The 18,525-nt window shown below is 31.0% G+C and overlaps 2 protein-coding genes and 1 pseudogene across 2 annotated transcripts; 2 read left to right on the top strand and 1 right to left on the bottom strand.

Moving 5' to 3' along the window:
- Positions 1 to 1,993: 1,993 nt before the first annotated feature.
- Positions 1,994 to 3,093, bottom strand: LOC124821797 (lumazine-binding family protein). Its single transcript, XM_047293739.2, has one exon. The coding sequence runs from the start codon at positions 2,902 to 2,904 to the stop codon at positions 2,080 to 2,082; it is 825 nt and encodes a 274-aa protein (XP_047149695.1). The 5' UTR covers positions 2,905 to 3,093; the 3' UTR covers positions 1,994 to 2,079.
- Positions 3,094 to 6,031: 2,938 nt separating this feature from the next.
- Positions 6,032 to 6,777, top strand: LOC148197060 (glutathione S-transferase U18-like; annotated as a pseudogene).
- An 8,992-nt stretch (positions 6,778 to 15,769) lies between these two features.
- LOC124821798 (CASP-like protein 1C1) lies at positions 15,770 to 17,574 on the top strand. Its single transcript, XM_047293742.2, has 3 exons — positions 15,770 to 16,003; positions 16,097 to 16,199; positions 17,075 to 17,574. Exons 1-3 carry the CDS (start codon positions 15,849 to 15,851, stop codon positions 17,306 to 17,308), a joined length of 492 nt encoding a protein of 163 aa, XP_047149698.1. The 5' UTR covers positions 15,770 to 15,848; the 3' UTR covers positions 17,309 to 17,574.
- Positions 17,575 to 18,525: the final 951 nt, after the last annotated feature.

Genomic DNA, 18,525 nt, shown 5'->3' with positions numbered 1-18,525 from the left:
ACGCATTGGAACACAACAAAGTAGATTTCACAGATGAAGTCTTTAAAATTATTTTTGACTCCAACAAGATTAATAAAAGTGAGCTTCACCACATAGGGTTGAAGAAGGAGATGGATTCATCTTTAAGGATGATCTTCCAAAAGTGGAGCTAGAGAAACCCAAGAAAATTCTTGTGAAACCTAACCAACTACTCTCTGACATTTCTAAATAAACTTGACAAGGTACAATTGGCAAGTTGAGAGACAAGAGCACTACAAAATGCTCCTTGATGAAACAAATGAGAAGTTGTGAAGAATTTAGGGGCGCTTGAGAAATGATAGATTAGTCCTCCTGTGTCTTTGCCTCTTTTTTTTGTTCTCGCCTAGTTTCTTTTGGTTGTTATCTTGTATGCTTTTTCTTCAATTAGTGAATATAATATTCTTACCAATCAATGAATATATTCTGTTTCAATATTTCTATGCCTTTCCTATCATTGCTCTTTTATATAAAAACTGAAAGGGGAGAAAGTTATTCTTTGTGCAGACTACACTACATGAAAGCTGCATAATGCAAAGTTTTATGAAGTCTTGATCATCATGAAAAAGGAGATTGTTGAATCAGTTGATCAAGGATTTTGGTGTTTGAAGACTTTATTTTACAATTTTGATGATGAACCAAGTGTATTGAGTGTTTATAGCTTTCATGCAGGAATGGTTGAGTCGTGCATTTTGATTTGATTTAAGTCATAATTTGCATCTCGTTCATCATAAGGCTTGATTTGAACTTACATATTTCAAAAATCTTTAAAAAAGCCTTAAGAGCAAAATAATCAATTATCATAATTTACATAATTTATTATCTTGAATTTTGTTTCAAAACACATATGTGCATTTAATCGATTATTACTAAAATAATCAATTAAGTTGTTCTTGTTGAGTTTCTTGTTGACTTTCCAGAATTAATTATGAGAAAAATAATTAAGATGTTCTAGTTGTGTCTCCAGCTACAACAAAGAACAATATAATTAATTATCATTATGCACAGTCGGTTGAATCATATCAGAAATGTTTTTCTATAAATTGGTTTTTGTGCTTTCCTGTTTTAACAATTACACTTGCTACCAAACATTTTATTACATCAAGAAAAACTCCAAGAACTAGAAAAGCATCCATTATGAAATCTTTTGTAAAAGTTTTCATCTCAAGACATTTTGGTGACTTTGTTGCATATTCACTTTGATCTTTAATCTTTTCAGATATTTGTCACAATGTATAATTTCTTCCAAACTCCATTGTGATTCGTTCTACACCTAAGTTTGGTGTTCCAGTGCAGTAGGTTTCTACATTAGGTGTTGGTGTTCAAGAGTTTTGTTCATATCTTGTGTGATTACATGTTTTGCATGTGAAATGTGATTATAATCGGACTTTATCAATATAATGGAAACAAATTCTTTAAGGTTGAGATGACTGCAACTGGATTTAAAATCTGGAATATTCGAACCACATAAGTTAAACATAGTCAAGAATTTACCTGCTGACTCAGTCCCATATGAATGTAACAAATTACCATACATTTAATTCTAGTTCAACGTCTGATCATGTTATTGAGTTCCTAACCAAGCCACATCAGGACCAATCAAAGCAGATAAAATTAAGGGCATGTCCAGTTTTCAGCTGGGTCCAACTGTAAACTGAGAATTGCTTCAATTTTGTATCGAAACTCAGTTTTAAATGGACAAAAAGAGAAAGTCACTTTTGCAAACTAAGTTTGCAATATGAAGTTCATTCAAACTTAAGACTAAATAAGGATAATAAAGGTTAGAAATGCGCTAGTTTTGGGAATTTTAAGGCACGTACCCGGATTCTAAGACACAAATTGAAAGGGGAAATTGTATGTAATTAAGAGCAATTTGAACCTCCCCCCGCCCAACTGACATTCAAACATACATTCACAATAGCATCATGAAGAACTAATGCAAAACTGCAAACACCTATCACATAGACAAAACACCATATAAAACCAGCAAAATTGTATTTTTTTTTTCAGAAAGCAAAATCAAGATAATCAATCTATCACAAGCATACATTTCAACCATGTGTATCAAGAACTATCAGTATAGGATGAAACAAAACCACTACCAAGAAGCCTCTCCACATACTTGCCAAGAATATCCACCTCAAGATTCACCTTGTCCCCAACGTTCTTCAGAGGAATCACCACCTTCTGTTGAGTATAAGCCACCAACATGAAATTGAAACACTCTTCATCGTCGAAGACATCGACCACAGTCAAACTAGTCCCATCCACAGCAATAAACCCCTTAGGCACAATGTACTTAAGCAACGATTTTTCAGTCCTCACCTTCACCCAAAGGGAATCTCCTTCTGCAACCTTCGACACGATCACCCCCGTACTGTCCACGTGACCCTGCACGAAGTGCCCACCCATGCGGCTCGTCGGCGTCACGGCGCGCTCCAGGTTCACCGGCGACCCGGGCTCCAGCTCCGACAGCGATGTCTTGCGCAGCGTCTCCGGCGACAGCCCCACCGTAAAGTCCGAGACTTTGCCATCGAATTCCGTCACCGTGAGGCAAGTGCCGTTCACAGAAATACTGTCGCCGAGGTTGACGCCGTCAAGGACCGTGGAAGCAGCGATTTTGAGGTCAAAGCCGCCATGCGGGGCCATGCCGAGCTGCTTGACGCTGCCCATTTCCTCGACTATGCCGGTGAAGAGGCAGACGGGTCCAACCGCGCGGCGGTGCCGCGTGGGGGCGAGTGAAGTTAGTGGGAGGAAGGCGCGTAGATGGGTAGGTTTGAAATTGGGAGTGAATCTGAGATGGGTGGGGTGAGAATTGTGGGAAGCGTGAGTTGTTGCGGCGATTCTTGGGACTGTGGGTGTTAAGGTAAGAGAAGATGAAACTGGCATTTTGACAGTGTTGTGTTGGAATTGGAACAATTGGGACTGTGTTCTGTTGTGATGTCTTTGGGAATTTGAGGAATCTGCGTTTGGGAGCTGTTATGTATGTGATTCTGCTAATGTATGAGATGGTTCTTTACGAGGTTCGTTTTCGGATCTAGAAGGAAAAGAAGTGTCACTCCACTTGACCAACAGAGAAGTGATTAAGATTCGTAAACGTTTGGTTAATATCAATATAAAGAGAAAAGAATAGAAAGATTTCACAATAAATTTATATTAGCTTAGATCATAAATTATCCTCTATTCAGTATCGGTATTTTTAACTTTAAAATAACTACAATTCACTCTCTTTAAGTCTCTATGAAAGCTCTCACATAAGTAATTATAATTACAATATAGTAAGTAATTATAAGATTAACCCTTAAATACACTTAAGAAAATATGTTTCATTGGATATTAATATAAATCAATTGTTGGTTCAAACAAGTATAAACAAAATATACAAAATAGAGAGAATAAAGGAAAGCATAATATTGTCTATTATTCTGTTAACTACAACAATTACATACATCATCCACATAACGATAAACATAACAAAAAGAAAAATAATCAATCATAACTATTGAACAGTTATAAATAGTTATGCACAAGAAAATAATAAAACTGTAATGAAGAGTCAATTGTACATTTCTCCACCTTGACACTTCAATGTAGTTTATATAACCACTCCCATGAAATCAAACATAACTAAAACTTACCATGCTTAAGCATTTTTCAAACTTATTTCTAGGTAACACTTTAGTTAACATATTTGTTGGATTGTCACTAGAGTCAATATTCATCACTTCAATAGCACCTGAATCAATCACATCTCTAATGAAATGTAGTTTAACATCAATATGCTTGGTCTTTAAATGATACATTTGATGGTTGGCTAGATGATAGCATTTTGGCTATCACAAAAGATCTGTACACTATTCTGTTTGAATTCAAGTTCAAAGAGCATTCCCTTTAGCCATAAACCTTCTTTTACCCCTTCAACCAAAGCATTATATTTTGCTTCTGTGGTGGACAAAGCTACAACAGATTGGAGATTTCCTTCCAACTCACAGTTGTTCCAAATAGAGTAAACACATAACCTGAGAGAGATTTTCTAGTATCAGAACATCAAGCATAGTCAGCACCAACAAAACCTTCAATGATGGATTTAAAATGAGTCTTTCTCTGATATAGAAGACCTGAGTTTAGAGATCCATTCACATATTTGAGAATCCACTTTAGAGCTTCCCAATGAGCCTATGCAGGTTCTGCCATGAACTTACTCACAACACTAACAACATGTGCAAGATCTGGTCTAGTACAAATCATTCTATACATAATGATGCCTACTCCACAAGCATAAGGAATAGGTTCCATCTTCTTCCTATCAACATCAGACATGATGTCTTGACTCCTTGAGAGTTTCATGTGATGGGCTAGAGGTGTGCTCATTGGTTTAGCTTTATACATTCAAAACTTTTCCATAATCTTCATATAAATCTTTTGAAACAAAAATAAAGTACTTTGCATCTTATCACTAATGATATCTACTCCAAGAATTCTACTAGCTTTTCCAAGATCCTTCATCTCGAATTCTGAATTCAGTGCATGCTTTAGATCATTAATCATCCCTGGGTCTTTGCTTGCTACTAGAATATCATCTACATACAACAATAGATACAACCAAACTCCCTTTTCGAGTATATAGACACAATTATCATAACTACATCTCTTAAAGTTCAACTTCGTTAAGAAGTCATCAAACTTCTTGTACCACTGTCTGGGACTTTGTTTTAGACCATACAATGATTTTTGCAAGAGGCATACCTTATCATCAAGTGCAAATCCCTCTGGTTGGCTCATATAGATTGTTTACTCTAAGTTTCCATGTAGAAAAGTAGTCTTAACATCCAATTGTTCCAAATATAAATCAAGCTCGTTTACAATTGACATCAAAATTCTCACTGAAAAGTGTTTCACCACAGGTGTAAAAATCTCATTGTAATCCACACCTTCGACTTGATTAAACCCCTTTGTCACCAATCTTGCCTTAAATCGAGCCTTCTGAACTCTTGGAATCTCACCTTTCTTCTTGAAGATCCATTTGCATCCAATCACCTTTTGGCCCTTAGGTAAATTTACAAGTCTCCAGTGTTATTTTTTCTAAGTTACTCAAGTTATTTTTCCATTGCACACAACCAAAGCTTTTGTTGTTCACTCTTAATAGTCTCTTTGAAGTTTCTTGATTCATCTAGTTCATTTATCTGTTTAGTTGTATTTAAAGCATAACATATTAAATCAATTAATCCAATTCTCTCAGAGAATTTGTTTTCCAAAATGGAATTGGTTCTGTAGAAGAAGGAAACAAAGTTTTGTTTATAAACTTCAAAAACAATTATGATTGAAAACTAATTTAGATAATAAACTATTTTAATATTTTAAACTGGTAATCCATTATTCTCATTGATAATTCAAAATTAGTTACAACACTTTTCGTTTTAATCAATTGTAATATGTAAATTGATTGTCTCAGCTTTTTATTTAATTCAAAAACTCAAGTTAATTGATTAGGTAAGGTTTTAATAAATTAAACTTTGAAAACACATAATTCTACCCTTTTTATTTTAATTTATTATTATATTCTAAAACATTTTAAGAATTGTTTAATAAATTACTTAAAGTATTAGATGATTAATACAGTCATAGAACTTTTTTCTCTTGTTTATAACTTTTTAAATACACATTATCCTTTGGTTTAATTTAATGTCTCCTTAAGTCCCTATTTTCGTCAAGAATCTCAAATAGGTCCCTTTCTTGTTTGGCGCGTCAAAGGATGTATTACATGGCATGCTGACAGTGTTTTTTTTTAAATGATGTGGAATACTTTATACGGTAATAAGCAAATCTGAGGTGTAATTTTTAATTTTAATTAAAAGAATATGGGAAACTTTAATTCAACCGAACACCTTTGTTTGAAATGAAGAATTGTGAAAAGAAATTGAGGAAACTGAGTGGGTGACGGAAGCAATTAGGGTTCTTTGGTCATCGATTGTGGAGGAAGAAGTTGATGTTCGTACTTGGAGTTCATCTCCTAACCATGATAATCTTGATGGAAATAGTGACCACACAAAGGGATGAAACCACCATTCCCTACTTCACAGAATCTCCATTTTTGCAAACTGTGCGCCGACGTATAGAGCTTTGCTGCACCCGCAAACGGGATCCATCCAAAAACACTTAATAGGGCACGATGACGGTGCTTATGCCCTGAGGGTGCAGATTGCCCTTAACCTCTGAAAGATGTAGTTTACGACTTTATTGAAGAGACCTGGAATCCCAAAAGTGAACTTCTTCTTAAGTCCAATCCTCTGCACAAGAAAATTTCAGTTCTCCTCCATGTAGATAAACCCATATGTGAATGTGCAATTTCCCTCCATCCTTCCACAAAATGCCTATGATAAATGCCTATGATTGAGCTAATGTCCAATTTCGGGTTGCTTACATGATGACAGGGTATTCATATATATATATATATATATATATATATATATATATATATATATATATATTGGAAGCTTTCTGAGTTGGATCAGAGTGGTGGAAAAGATGAATGTAAGAAAATTGATTGATGAAACCAAGCACCCTGGCTTGATCCAATGGGCTAAAAATTTTGTTACTCATCTTGCTGTTAATGGCCTTATACCAAACATTGACAAATTTATTGAAGTTGCCAAGACTTTTAAGCAAACATTAAGTTCGTGCAGCGGCAAACTAAATGGAAATTTAGAAATTTTAATTGTTTTTAGTTCTAACTTTGTTGGCATGAACTTTAGTTTTAAATAAAACTAAAAAAAAAATCAGAAACTGCAAACAGATGAGATACCAATGTTAAGTCTCATGTAAATTTTTGTTCGATTCTTAACTTTTAGAAAAACGCACAACTACCTTAAAATTGATGATTTTCTGCATAGGTAAATTTCTGTTCGATTCCTAACTTTTAGAAAAACGCACAACTTTTAGAAAAACAAATTCTTTTATGGCATATTACTCAATGAAACTGTTGAAGAGCTTTGTCTACAATTTATTGGGGTCCAACCAGTTTGGTTGATAGATGCATCAAAACGTGTATTTCAAAGTGACATCTTCAATATCTCATGCTGCAGAGTTTGTATTATCTGACAATCTTTTTAGTGTGAGCCACCCACCAATTTTGAAATCATTACTCGATTTTGAAGAAGTTTGCATACATATTCCCCAACAACTTAATCTCATTACCTCAGCATGGCTGAAGCTTCTACCTCTTGCTCCTCACCTCCACCGACTTTTTTCCTAAAGTCGAACCCCACCAGCGGCCAAAACTCCATGAGTAGCGTCGAGAGATTCAAGTTGAACCCATGGGGTGTGTGGGAGGAGGCAACATCGCCGCCAATATCGTCCTAGGAAGTGAGGGTGTATCTATTACTGTAGTGATTTCCACCGTCGTTGAAGAAGAACATGAATGAGATATCATTATCCATTTTCTTCCACGAACCCTAATTCAAAGGACCACTGTTTCCCCAATTTGACAAATTTAGTTTTTTTTTAATTCAAAAATTATAAAATTTCACATCACAAAGTTATAAAATTCACATAATCTATTCCACATCATTAAAAAACACAATCAGCCACTTAAACAGCTCATCTCAATTTAACGGAAAGTCTCTATTTAATTCAATTTTACAAAAATAAGATCTAATTGAGACGCCGAACAAGAAGGGGACCTATTTGAGATTCTGAACTAAAATATGGACATAAAGAGACATTAAACCTTATCCTTTTTAGAGAGAATCAAACCATCTATAAAACATAAATCATTGAATTGATCCATAGCTCATTAATGTTGAGATTTCCTTCCTACAATATCCTTGTTCTTGTACAAAACATAAACATCACAGTTGATAAACATTACATCACAAGCATACAAATAGGGTAAGTTAGATTTTTTTTAAGTTTTATATAAGAATGCATGTATCAAATTCATATACATGTTATATTTACTTCTCAATCTCTAACTCTAATGGATATAATTTCAAACTCTTTTAACATATATCAAAAATCAAATGTTTTTCAATCCTTTTGTCCAAGTAGCTTCATGTCATAAATTTTTGACATCATACTACCTTTATTAAGTTGTCGACGTATCAAAACTACATATAATTTCATTCATATGATAGGTAAATTCCTATTACCTATTAAACATAATTCTTTTTCACACTACAAACTATATCATAAGAACCTTCTTTGACTTTCACTACCTGATATTTTCCTCCATGTAAAGTCAAACAATAATAGAGTTAGGATCATCTCCTTCAAAATTTCAATTTCAATACACCACCTAAACATAATCGACATAATATTTCCTTCATAAAAAATAACTTTATGTACAACATACTGCATGTTATATCATAACTAAAGCATCATACATATACATCCAAGCCAAATTAAATGCTAATAACATTACATTATAATAATATTCAAACTTAATATATATATATATATATATATATATATATATATATATATATATATATATATAAACCAATTTTTAGCATTAGGGTAAAAACTTATTTTCTTAAAGTTCATAATACTTCATCTTACTCAATTAGACTTAGTTCATCTAACAAATAAAACACACGTTGCATTTAGTTAAAAAAAATTCTCGTTCAGCCAAAGGTAATAGTATACCAATGGTTTTAGTTCACCCAGGACTAACCATTGGAGGGTTTTATAAAAACAGCTTTACGAAGTGAAAATTTACTCACTCAATAACAACCGACTTTTTAATTAAATAAATTTACTTGTCGAGAATTTGACTTATGGAATGACCAAACTACTAGAAATCATATTTAAAAGCTCATTGTACGAGTTTTGACTTGCCCAATAACTAAATCTTTTATATTTTCAATTAATCAATTTTTTCTCAATAAGAGGTGGCTTGCCCTACAACTCCTCATTACTCAAAAAATCAAGAAAATATATCAAGGGAGTATATTAGTTCAAACAGAATTTTTCTCTTCATTTCATTTCATATGCCTAATATGATATGGTTGGTTTTAAAATAACATCAATTTGAACTAATTTCACTCAATTAATTTATTATCACTTTTTAATACTTAACCTAACACAAATCACACTAGTCATACATCAATCAAGCAAACACACAAAACATGCATAAATAAATAAAATACAATAATAGCAAAGTCATTTCGCTAGTCTAGCCTAAGATATTATATAAAAAATCATTATGCTCACAAAAAAGTTAAATTTGAACATAAAAGATGATCACAACATACATTTATGATTATGGACTAAGAGAAATAAATTATGATTGGACATACTTTGTTTTCCACCCAGATTCCTATGAGAAGCTTTAAGGATTAGTGAATATTTCAAAATAGAGAGCAGAGAAGATGACGAGAAGAGAAAATGATTTTTTCTAAAATGAAGTTTGAATAATTATTTTCTTTTTTATTTATAAGCTTCATGTTTTAATAATAAATTCATGCTTCATTTCAACTATAATACTTCTAGTCTTAAATAAATTTTTTACATGATAAATTGAAAGCTTGCGAATACCTTTCGAAAAAAAATTCAAAAACACATAAAAGTTAAGAGTAAATACATCTACAACATCAACATCTTCAAAGATAATTATCAAAACACATTCTCTTTAAGTTTTCATATAACTCTTCAAATCCAACATAAATTAGTATAAACTCTTTCTCTATTTCAAGAATATTGAAATTTAATTTTTTCATAAAAAATACCAACAACATTAAATATGTTAGTCATTAAAGGTAAAATTAGAAATATATATTTGATTAATTAAAAGTTACGATTGTCAAATCAAACTTAAAAAAATAATATTTATTTTGAGAGAAACTAATAATTAAAATGTTACGTTATGCGTTATAGATACAGAAATTCTCTCAGTTAAATATTTGGAATAAATTAGTTATACAATTAAATTTCAGAACATTAGTCCATTTATAGGTTTTGTTTTTGAAAGGTGAAACTATTATCATTTTAAATCATTAATAATTGTTTTTGGGTAAAGTTTAGAACACTGATAATTTTTTATAAATTTTGGTTGATACTTAATTCCATCACATCATGAAAGTAATACGAGATGGATAAGGTGATTATCTTTTAATGTGTAGACTTTCTTTTCCATGGCCTTTCTTGACTAGGAGAAGAAATCAATGACGAATGAAAAAGAAAAAGAAAAATATTATATTGAATAGGTTGAACTTAAGTTACTCTAAAATTTAAAGAAAATGTGATTTGACAACGAAAACAACAAGTGGGGACATGAACTTATAATTGCCACATCTCCACTAATTATTCCCCTCTACATATTTAAACTGCCGTGTGCATGATCTCTATTTCTAAAGTTTGCTTCTTCTTTTATTTTACTTTTCTATCAAAATGGTCTTTTTAAGTTCCAAACAAGAATCAAAAGTGAAAATTCTTTAGTAATAAATTATATCATTAAACTTTTTTATACTTTTACTTGTCATTTAGCTACAAATGATTGCACGATATAAGATTATTAATTTTTTATAATATCTATTTTACAAATTGTTACTATCGACGGCAGGTAACCGACCAGGAAGGTTTAGACAATGACCAAGTGGGTAGAAGCAAGGCTAATATGTCCGATCGGGTGTCTCAGCCTAATGTGTCCGATCAGATCTATCAAGTACAGTATGTCCGGTCGGACGGACTTCTAAAACTACGGACTGGAGACAGCAGTTGAATGCTCATGAATATGTAGTTAATGAGGTAACGATCATTGTCAAGTATTTAAGATGTGCATTGAAAGTCATTAAATGGTAAATTAATGGGAAACATTCTCTAAAATCATATAAATAGTAGTCAAAGGAGAAGGTAAACTCTCTGTTCTTTGATAATCATATAGACTTGCGAAAGCCAATTCTGACTTGAGCGTCGGAGTGTTTGCTACAGGTCAACCCATTTACACTGATACCGAGCGCACAGGAGGCTAGAGGAGAAGGACCGATTGGTGATTGGTGAAGGAGGAGTGTTTCCGGACGGAGGTAGCAGGCGTTTTTCCCGATCCCATTCAGCAGAAACACAAATTAAATTGAATGTTATTTTATCACTTAATAAAAACTCATTTAATCTGTCAATTTAAACATAAAATTACTCTCCCCAAATCCATTCAAGTGAACAAAACCTAAATTAATGGGTGAAGAGTAGGATAGACATGCTGGATCTTCCTCCTTAGTCAAAAGAAAATTAAAATTTGCCTCTAATAAGAATTTGTGATGTTAAGAATTTGATCTTGAATCATGATAAAGAGTGATGAGAGATGCAAAGTTGAAAATTATACTATTTTGATATAATTTAATAAAAAAATTATTAAAATGGATAAATTATAAAAAAAATATAAAATTAGGTAAGTCATTGTAATATCCCATTTTAATAGCATACAACTATTAAAAGAGATGTCACACATAAATTACTCAAGAAAATATATACATAAGACTATTATAGTTATCTCATAAAGTAACTATAACATCTAATATACACATATATACAAGGACCCAGTAGTATTAAGAGTATTAAGAGTATTATTACACCAAGGCAAAATCATAATATTGTTTTATAAAATTGAATAAGACAAGAAATCTAACCGTCTAAATCTAAAACTCAGCACCACTTTCGTCCTGTGTTGGATCAACGAGAGCATCTATATTTGTCCAAATCATTAAGGTGATCATTGCAAATAAGAAGAACTACACATGCAGACAAACAAAAAGGAAAGGGTAATTTAATATACAAAAAACAATCATATAACATTTTTATAGAAATAAGAATATAACATAGAGAAATCATCAATCTTAAGATATATAATCATTCATTTTAGACTTGACCATTTGGATACATATATTGATATCAGACTCTAAGAGTCTACACCCGTGTGTGGTGGAACAACTCGTTCACCTAAGCTACCACATACAAAAGTTAATTCGTCAAACATTTATGGCCAAGAAACAACCACTTGACTAAGGATCTCCAACTACTCTTCACCATACCTCAACCTTCTCTACTTGAGATTAAATGGTTATTAAGAGTGTTAGGATAACTCTCAATACAAAATCTCTATATCAATACATACACTATAAATAACCAATATCATAATTTCTCCTTAAATTTCTTCTCATACCACATGTCAATTCACATTCACAACCATATCACAGTCCATAAGCGTTCTCAATTTCAAATAAACATTTATTTATATTGTTAAAACCACTTCAAATAACACAAGATTCATTAAACACAGAAAACTACACAAACTCATCATCGTACTAGATCATACTTGAATAAACACCATACATACTCATAATCATGTTATTAACCAATCATCTTTTCATCATTCACATAATTACATACATTAAGCACATCATAAGAGGTATAGGTAAACTTAGTTAAAATTATGACATGTTCGCTCAACTACTAGATCTACTCGCTCATCCACCAGATCTGCTCACTCAGCTAAAAGTGATTGGCAAAACACTCGCTCAATGACCAAATATGCTCACTCGATGAGAATAAGCTCACCTAGTGAGTCCACATAATTCTTGTAGAACAGGATTATACAACTTTATGACATCAAAATCCTGCAAAATCAGTCTAACACCAACCACAAATGCAAAAATCGACCAATAATCAAACTATACACAATTCAATGACTCAATTCACCTCAAATGAAATTTCAAATCATGCAACATATCGACATTCCAACATACAATGATTAAAATGATTCAAAACTACTAGTTTAACTCAACATGGAAAAATTCATCAGACAACTAAATTTCACAAAATATGTATCATACAAGCCTATAATCAGTGATTATGATTTGCATATCACTTAAAATCAAAGTAATAAGATCATATTGCACTCAAAGCTTATCCAAATGACCAAGTTGGTATTCTTAACACTGTGATTAATTCAAAAACATGTTTAAACATCAAATTGAATACCAATTTGCTTAATATGGCCAGCAATTCAATCCATTAGATCAAACCAATTTCAACCAAAGTTCAAATAGAAATTCAACATACCAAGTGACCAGAATTCAACAACACATTTAACTAACTAGATCCTAAAATTCATATTCTCAAACCACCAACACCAAGTTCATTCAACAGGAAATCACCACCAAATTTCACCTATTGTACCACAAATTCTATACTAATTTCCAACATATCAAATGACACTCTATCACCTATCTCAAACTGATTTTTCAATTATAAAATCAATGCAAACATACATTCCAAATCAATCACAACCGACAATTCATGCACACATAACTCAAATTAAAGTAAAACTTAAGAACAATATTTAGCTTCCCTTATTTTTTAGAAACTCAAATAGCTCTATAGAACCTAAACCGCTCTCAAAGATCACAAAACTCTATATGTATCTACAAACTACAAAATCATGATCAAAGTATGTTGTTAGGATCACTAATCAACAAAAAGTCTTATAGAAGACTCAAAGAACACATGCAAAACACAGTTGGCTCGCATGCAAGGGAAACGAAACAGACCAAAGAAAAAAACTAACTTACTCTTTTTTAGAAACTGATCGAATAAACTTAAAGATCTCACCTCAAGGGTCACTCAAGCAGTCTTTAATCTTCAAACCGATGAACAAAGAGTGAAAACTTCTATAGAGAAGTCAAAGAAGTCTAAAGAAGTTATTTTTAGAAATATTGTACGTTTTAAAATTTGTTCATAGCAAAACTATTTATATTAAAACTTTTTAATTTTAAAATTGTTGAGACTAATTATTTTTAAACTACAACCTCTTCTAAAAATGTTATTTTATGAGATTTTACATGAAGTGTGACTTAGATTTGAAAATACCGTATTTTATACATATATTTTTAACTTTTTCTTTTCAATAATGCAAAAAAGTTGTTTTTGAGATACACATATTTCTTTTCATTAAAATTGAATTCGCGATTTTATTTTTTTAAATGAAATTATGCTTACTAAATACGATTTTTTTATACTAAAATTGTGTTTAATAGGAACGATTTCTATTTATATTTTAATATTGAAATCGTGTATATATTACCAATTGTGAAAAATATAAAATTAAAATCATATTTGTGAAATGTAACTTCTTCAAAACGACGTAGCTCTTCTTAATAAAGTTTATCCAATTTTATATTTGTCTACAATTTGTTCATTTTGATAGTTGAATGGTAAATTTCTTGCAAAGTTAAGAAATAGAAAAGAAGAAAAACATATTAGAGTTAAAAATTGTAGTGGTTTGTGTTTTATAAAAATAAAAAAATAACTGAATTTTAATAATGACCACAAGTAATTATGTTTTATTTCAAATTAGTTCATATCTCTCAAAACAAATCACCTAATTGTTTGTCAAATTTGCCACTTATTATCTTCTTTAATAATATTTCAATTGAAGGAAACTCAGTATTAAAAGTTTTTGGATAAGGATGCAACCCTGCAAGTTAAACACAATCCCCATAAATGTACGAAGGATCCTTTAACCTTACAAATCCAAGAAAAACAAACAAATAACAATCATACAAACATGTAAATAAAAGTCATATGTTTAATGACATCATAATTATGCTATGTTTCACCTTAATAGATTATGGCTATAACTGTTTATGCTAAATAAATTTGCTAAAAAGTTACTTATGTTTAAATAACTCGTATTTAAATAGAAAATTGTATGTGTTTATTCAGGATAAAAAAAGTTAGTATTTTTAATTTAGAGTATTTTTTTTCTCTTCTATCACATCCGCTTTTATAAGAAAGCAATTTCAAGTAGTTGTAACAAAAATAGAAAATCATATCTTTCTTTGTTTCGATGTTTTAAGAAAAATTATCCAACAAGAAAAAAAAATCATAATAAGTAACTTCTTCATTTTGGATTTAAGAATTAAAAAGATTAATTGAGTTTGTTTTAATTATATAATACAATTTAAAAATAAATAATAAAAATAAAAAATGCCACTAAATAAGTTATTATATTGTTGAACTCCTTTACTTTTTTTCTTCTTTTATTTCTTTTTAATAATTTTTTATGATAAATAATATATGTATTTTGAATATCAATCTACCTGAGATGGCAATATCCATTCTGACGTATAATATGAACTTTATAGGAAATTATGATATCATAAAAAAATAAGTTTATTTAATTTATTTTTACTCCTACCCCTTGAATGGTAATGTAAAACGAAATTGGTCAAACAAACGTGTTGGTGACTTTTGGCACAGTACATTAGGTACCAAATAATGCTTCTGAATCAACATTTTAGTGTCGAGAAGCAGCATGTGCTGACTCTTGAAAAGGGAGTAACCTTTCTTGCTAGCTGAACCAATTGAAACTGAAACAAAAGACACAAAACAAGAGACAGAACAACAATATTAAAACCATTTAGCTTTCTGTTTAGGTTGGAAATTTCACACCTGCTTTATCTAGCATCTTAATTAACATTTTCTTGGGCAAGTAAAAGAACCTGAAAAGGACACAAAACTAATCTAATTAACTTTTTTAACATAAACGTAATCGATTAAGCTCAGATAACTAAGATAAAAATGAATTTGCTTACATGCACACCACAAAAGGAAGGGTGGTAGCAGCAAAACTAGAAAAAAATGTTAAATGACGGTGGCATAGACTCTTAGACAGATGAAAATTTCACCTAACACAACCCGAATCTGTACTATAACTTCAGTGCATTGCCCCACTACTTTCTTTCCTAACATCCTTCAAATTTCAACAGTTCATGATGTTCATCTATTAATTTAAACCATCCCTTGAGGTTTAGTTCACCAACTTTTTTTTTCTTGTGAAATCCATGGCCAAGACTAGGTGGTTGTGCCATCTTCTGCTGAGGTTCTTGGCTTTTGCAGCAACACTTTCTGCAGTCATTATGATGGCTACTAGCCATGACAGAACTACCATCTTCACAGTCTCCTTTGAAGCTAAATACACCAATTCCCCTGCCTTCAAGTAAGTGTCTTCTACTCACTATAATTCATAACTGTTAATCATTTTTGGTGAAGAAAATGTTGCTGAAAACTTATAAAATGATGTTCTACTTAGGTACTTCGTGATTGCATACTCTGTTATCACTGTCTATGGATTTTTTGTCCTCTTTCTTCCTGCGAAAAGCTTGCTCTGGCAACTTGTGGTGGCCTTGGATTTGGTAAATGTCCTAAACCCTCCTCTTTCTTTCTGTTATCTGTGTCTCAACACATACACCACATTACTCTGATTAATCCATAGTAGCTAACCCATAATAATTAGGAGATATATTTGCTAACAACATAATCATAGATATTATTTGATAAACATATATAATTTTACGTAAATTTAATCTTGACATCTTATAATATGTATTTATATATTGGTGGCTTGATAAATAAAAGACACAGTAAGGTTTCTTTTAGTAAACCTTATCAGATTTCATAATTTAATATTCATATTGTTACCATACCCAATAGTTTTACATTGCAAAGCTTAAGACTGGTTAAATATTTCTTTCTTCTTTCGTTCATCAAGAAGTTTTTTAAAAACAAAACTATAACGAAGTTACATGTTTCAAAGTGGACCAATATTTAAGACGTATAATGATTGATCTAACAATGTCACCTGACTAACTTGAAAATAGACCATATGTTAACTAAACTAAATAAGATAATATGATTAATGTAATTAACCGACTGAATCCTTTTTATTTTGAATTTTTAAAGGATTACTAATTCTTAATTTTTTAAGAAATTCTTCATCAATGATTGTCACTTATCTATTTTTCTCAATCTCTATAACTTGTCCATGCAATAACCAAAATTGAAAATATTAAAAAAAAATAGAACCATTTAATTTGAATCGTTTTCAATAATTACGAGATGACCATCTTAAAATAATTCTTTTGTTGACAAATACTCCTGTTATATACGTAGATAAAATTAATATATGAGCAAATATATTATATACTATTAGTATTGTAATATGAGCACTTTACATTATAGATGAGTGAAATTCTAGCTAGAGTTATACTAATGGTTGATTTTTGGGTAGGTGTTCACCATGCTAGTTGTCTCAAGCCTATCTGCAGCAATTGCTATAGCTCAGGTGGGGAAGAAAGGAAACAGTTATGCAGGTTGGCTACCAATATGTGATTCAGTTCCCAAATATTGTGATGGAGCCACAAGAGCTTTAATAGCTGGTTTCGTTGCAATGATTATATACATAATTCTTCTTTTGCATTCCATTCATACCATCATAGACCCTCTCCTCTTGAGAAAAAGTTGAACACTTTTTCAGGGTTAGCATGTTAGAGTAGAATTTGTAGTCATTTGTTGTTCAACCAACCTTTTCATTCTCCCATCAGTTTTACCTTCTTTTTTCTTTCCCCCTTCCCTTCTTTCTTGTAATAATTTCCTTTGCTTGAAATATGTTTTTAAATTTTCATTAGTGAGATTTTGGTTCACTTTTAATATCACTCTGCCTTATATTGCAGTTGTAAGTTGCAACATTAATTTCTTAATTGATGGAATGCATGCAAGTGTAATATCTAAGCGTTAGTTTCGTGGGGAATCATATAATGGAAAATCAATGTCTTCAACACAGCTACACTCAAAAATAAAAGTATAAAATTTAAATAGAAATAGATTATAAGTTTAATATAATTCGATACCTCCAAATCTATGTCTGCAAATACATGTTAAAGTCTTCAATAACATTCAACTATCGAAGTCTTCTGTATCAATTAAAAAAAGTAAAGTTTGATACAACTCTAAGATCAATTAAGATATATAATACAAAAACAGTGTTGAAACTAATTTTGTTATTATACGTATTCTTTAATGTTAAAAGTTTTTATATTTTATTTTCACATGAATAATGATTAAAGCATTAAAAATGTTAAAAAAATATTGTAGAAGTATATCAATAATATTTTTGATTGTTTTTACTTTTTAATATTTATTATCATTTTCTGAAAAATTGTATTATGCATAACTTAAGAGAGAAAATGACAACTGGGCGTTGACACAGAACCACGCATTTTTGCCTTTAATAATTGACTATTAATCTCTGACCTTTTTATTAGTTTTTTAATAAGATTTCTTCGTCCAATTGCATTTTTATTTATTTATAAAAGAATCTAAAATATTATTTGAAAAATGATTTTCTAATCAACACGTGTTAATCATAAATATGGATCAAATCTTTTTGAAGCTATCAAAATCTTATTTGTTAGGTAATCTTTCAAGATCTTTTGATTTATGATAAGCTCCTAAATAATTGCGAGTAGGTGCAGGAAAAGTGCTTCTTGATTTAAGTATATATTAATTTTTAATTTTTAATGGATTTCTCATCATTTTTCTATCATTCTAATGTCATTGTTCACCCCAGCCGTAGGCACGTAATTCGTAATCAGTTTGGTAGCGTTATTAACTAATATTAGATAAATAAAATAGATAATAATAATCATATTTAAAGGAAACTATATAATTTTATAGATATCA

Source organism: Vigna umbellata, chromosome 6, assembly GCF_029865625.1.
Source record: "Vigna umbellata cultivar VRB3 chromosome 6, Vumbellata_1.0, whole genome shotgun sequence".
Lineage (NCBI taxonomy): Eukaryota > Viridiplantae > Streptophyta > Magnoliopsida > Fabales > Fabaceae > Vigna > Vigna umbellata.
The sequence above is the reverse complement of the archived record's forward strand: the minus strand, read 5'-3'. Positions and strand labels throughout refer to the sequence as shown.

Coding starts and splice junctions, on each gene's coding strand:
- LOC124821797 (XM_047293739.2), bottom strand. CDS start 2,904: ATGCCAGTTTCATCTTCTCTTACCTTAACACCCACAGTCCCAAGAATC.
- LOC124821798 (XM_047293742.2), top strand. CDS start 15,849: ATGGCCAAGACTAGGTGGTTGTGCCATCTTCTGCTGAGGTTCTTGGCT. Junction 16,004..16,096: donor ACCAATTCCCCTGCCTTCAA/GTAAGTGTCTTC, acceptor TGTTCTACTTAG/GTACTTCGTGATTGCATACT. Junction 16,200..17,074: donor TTGTGGTGGCCTTGGATTTG/GTAAATGTCCTA, acceptor ATTTTTGGGTAG/GTGTTCACCATGCTAGTTGT.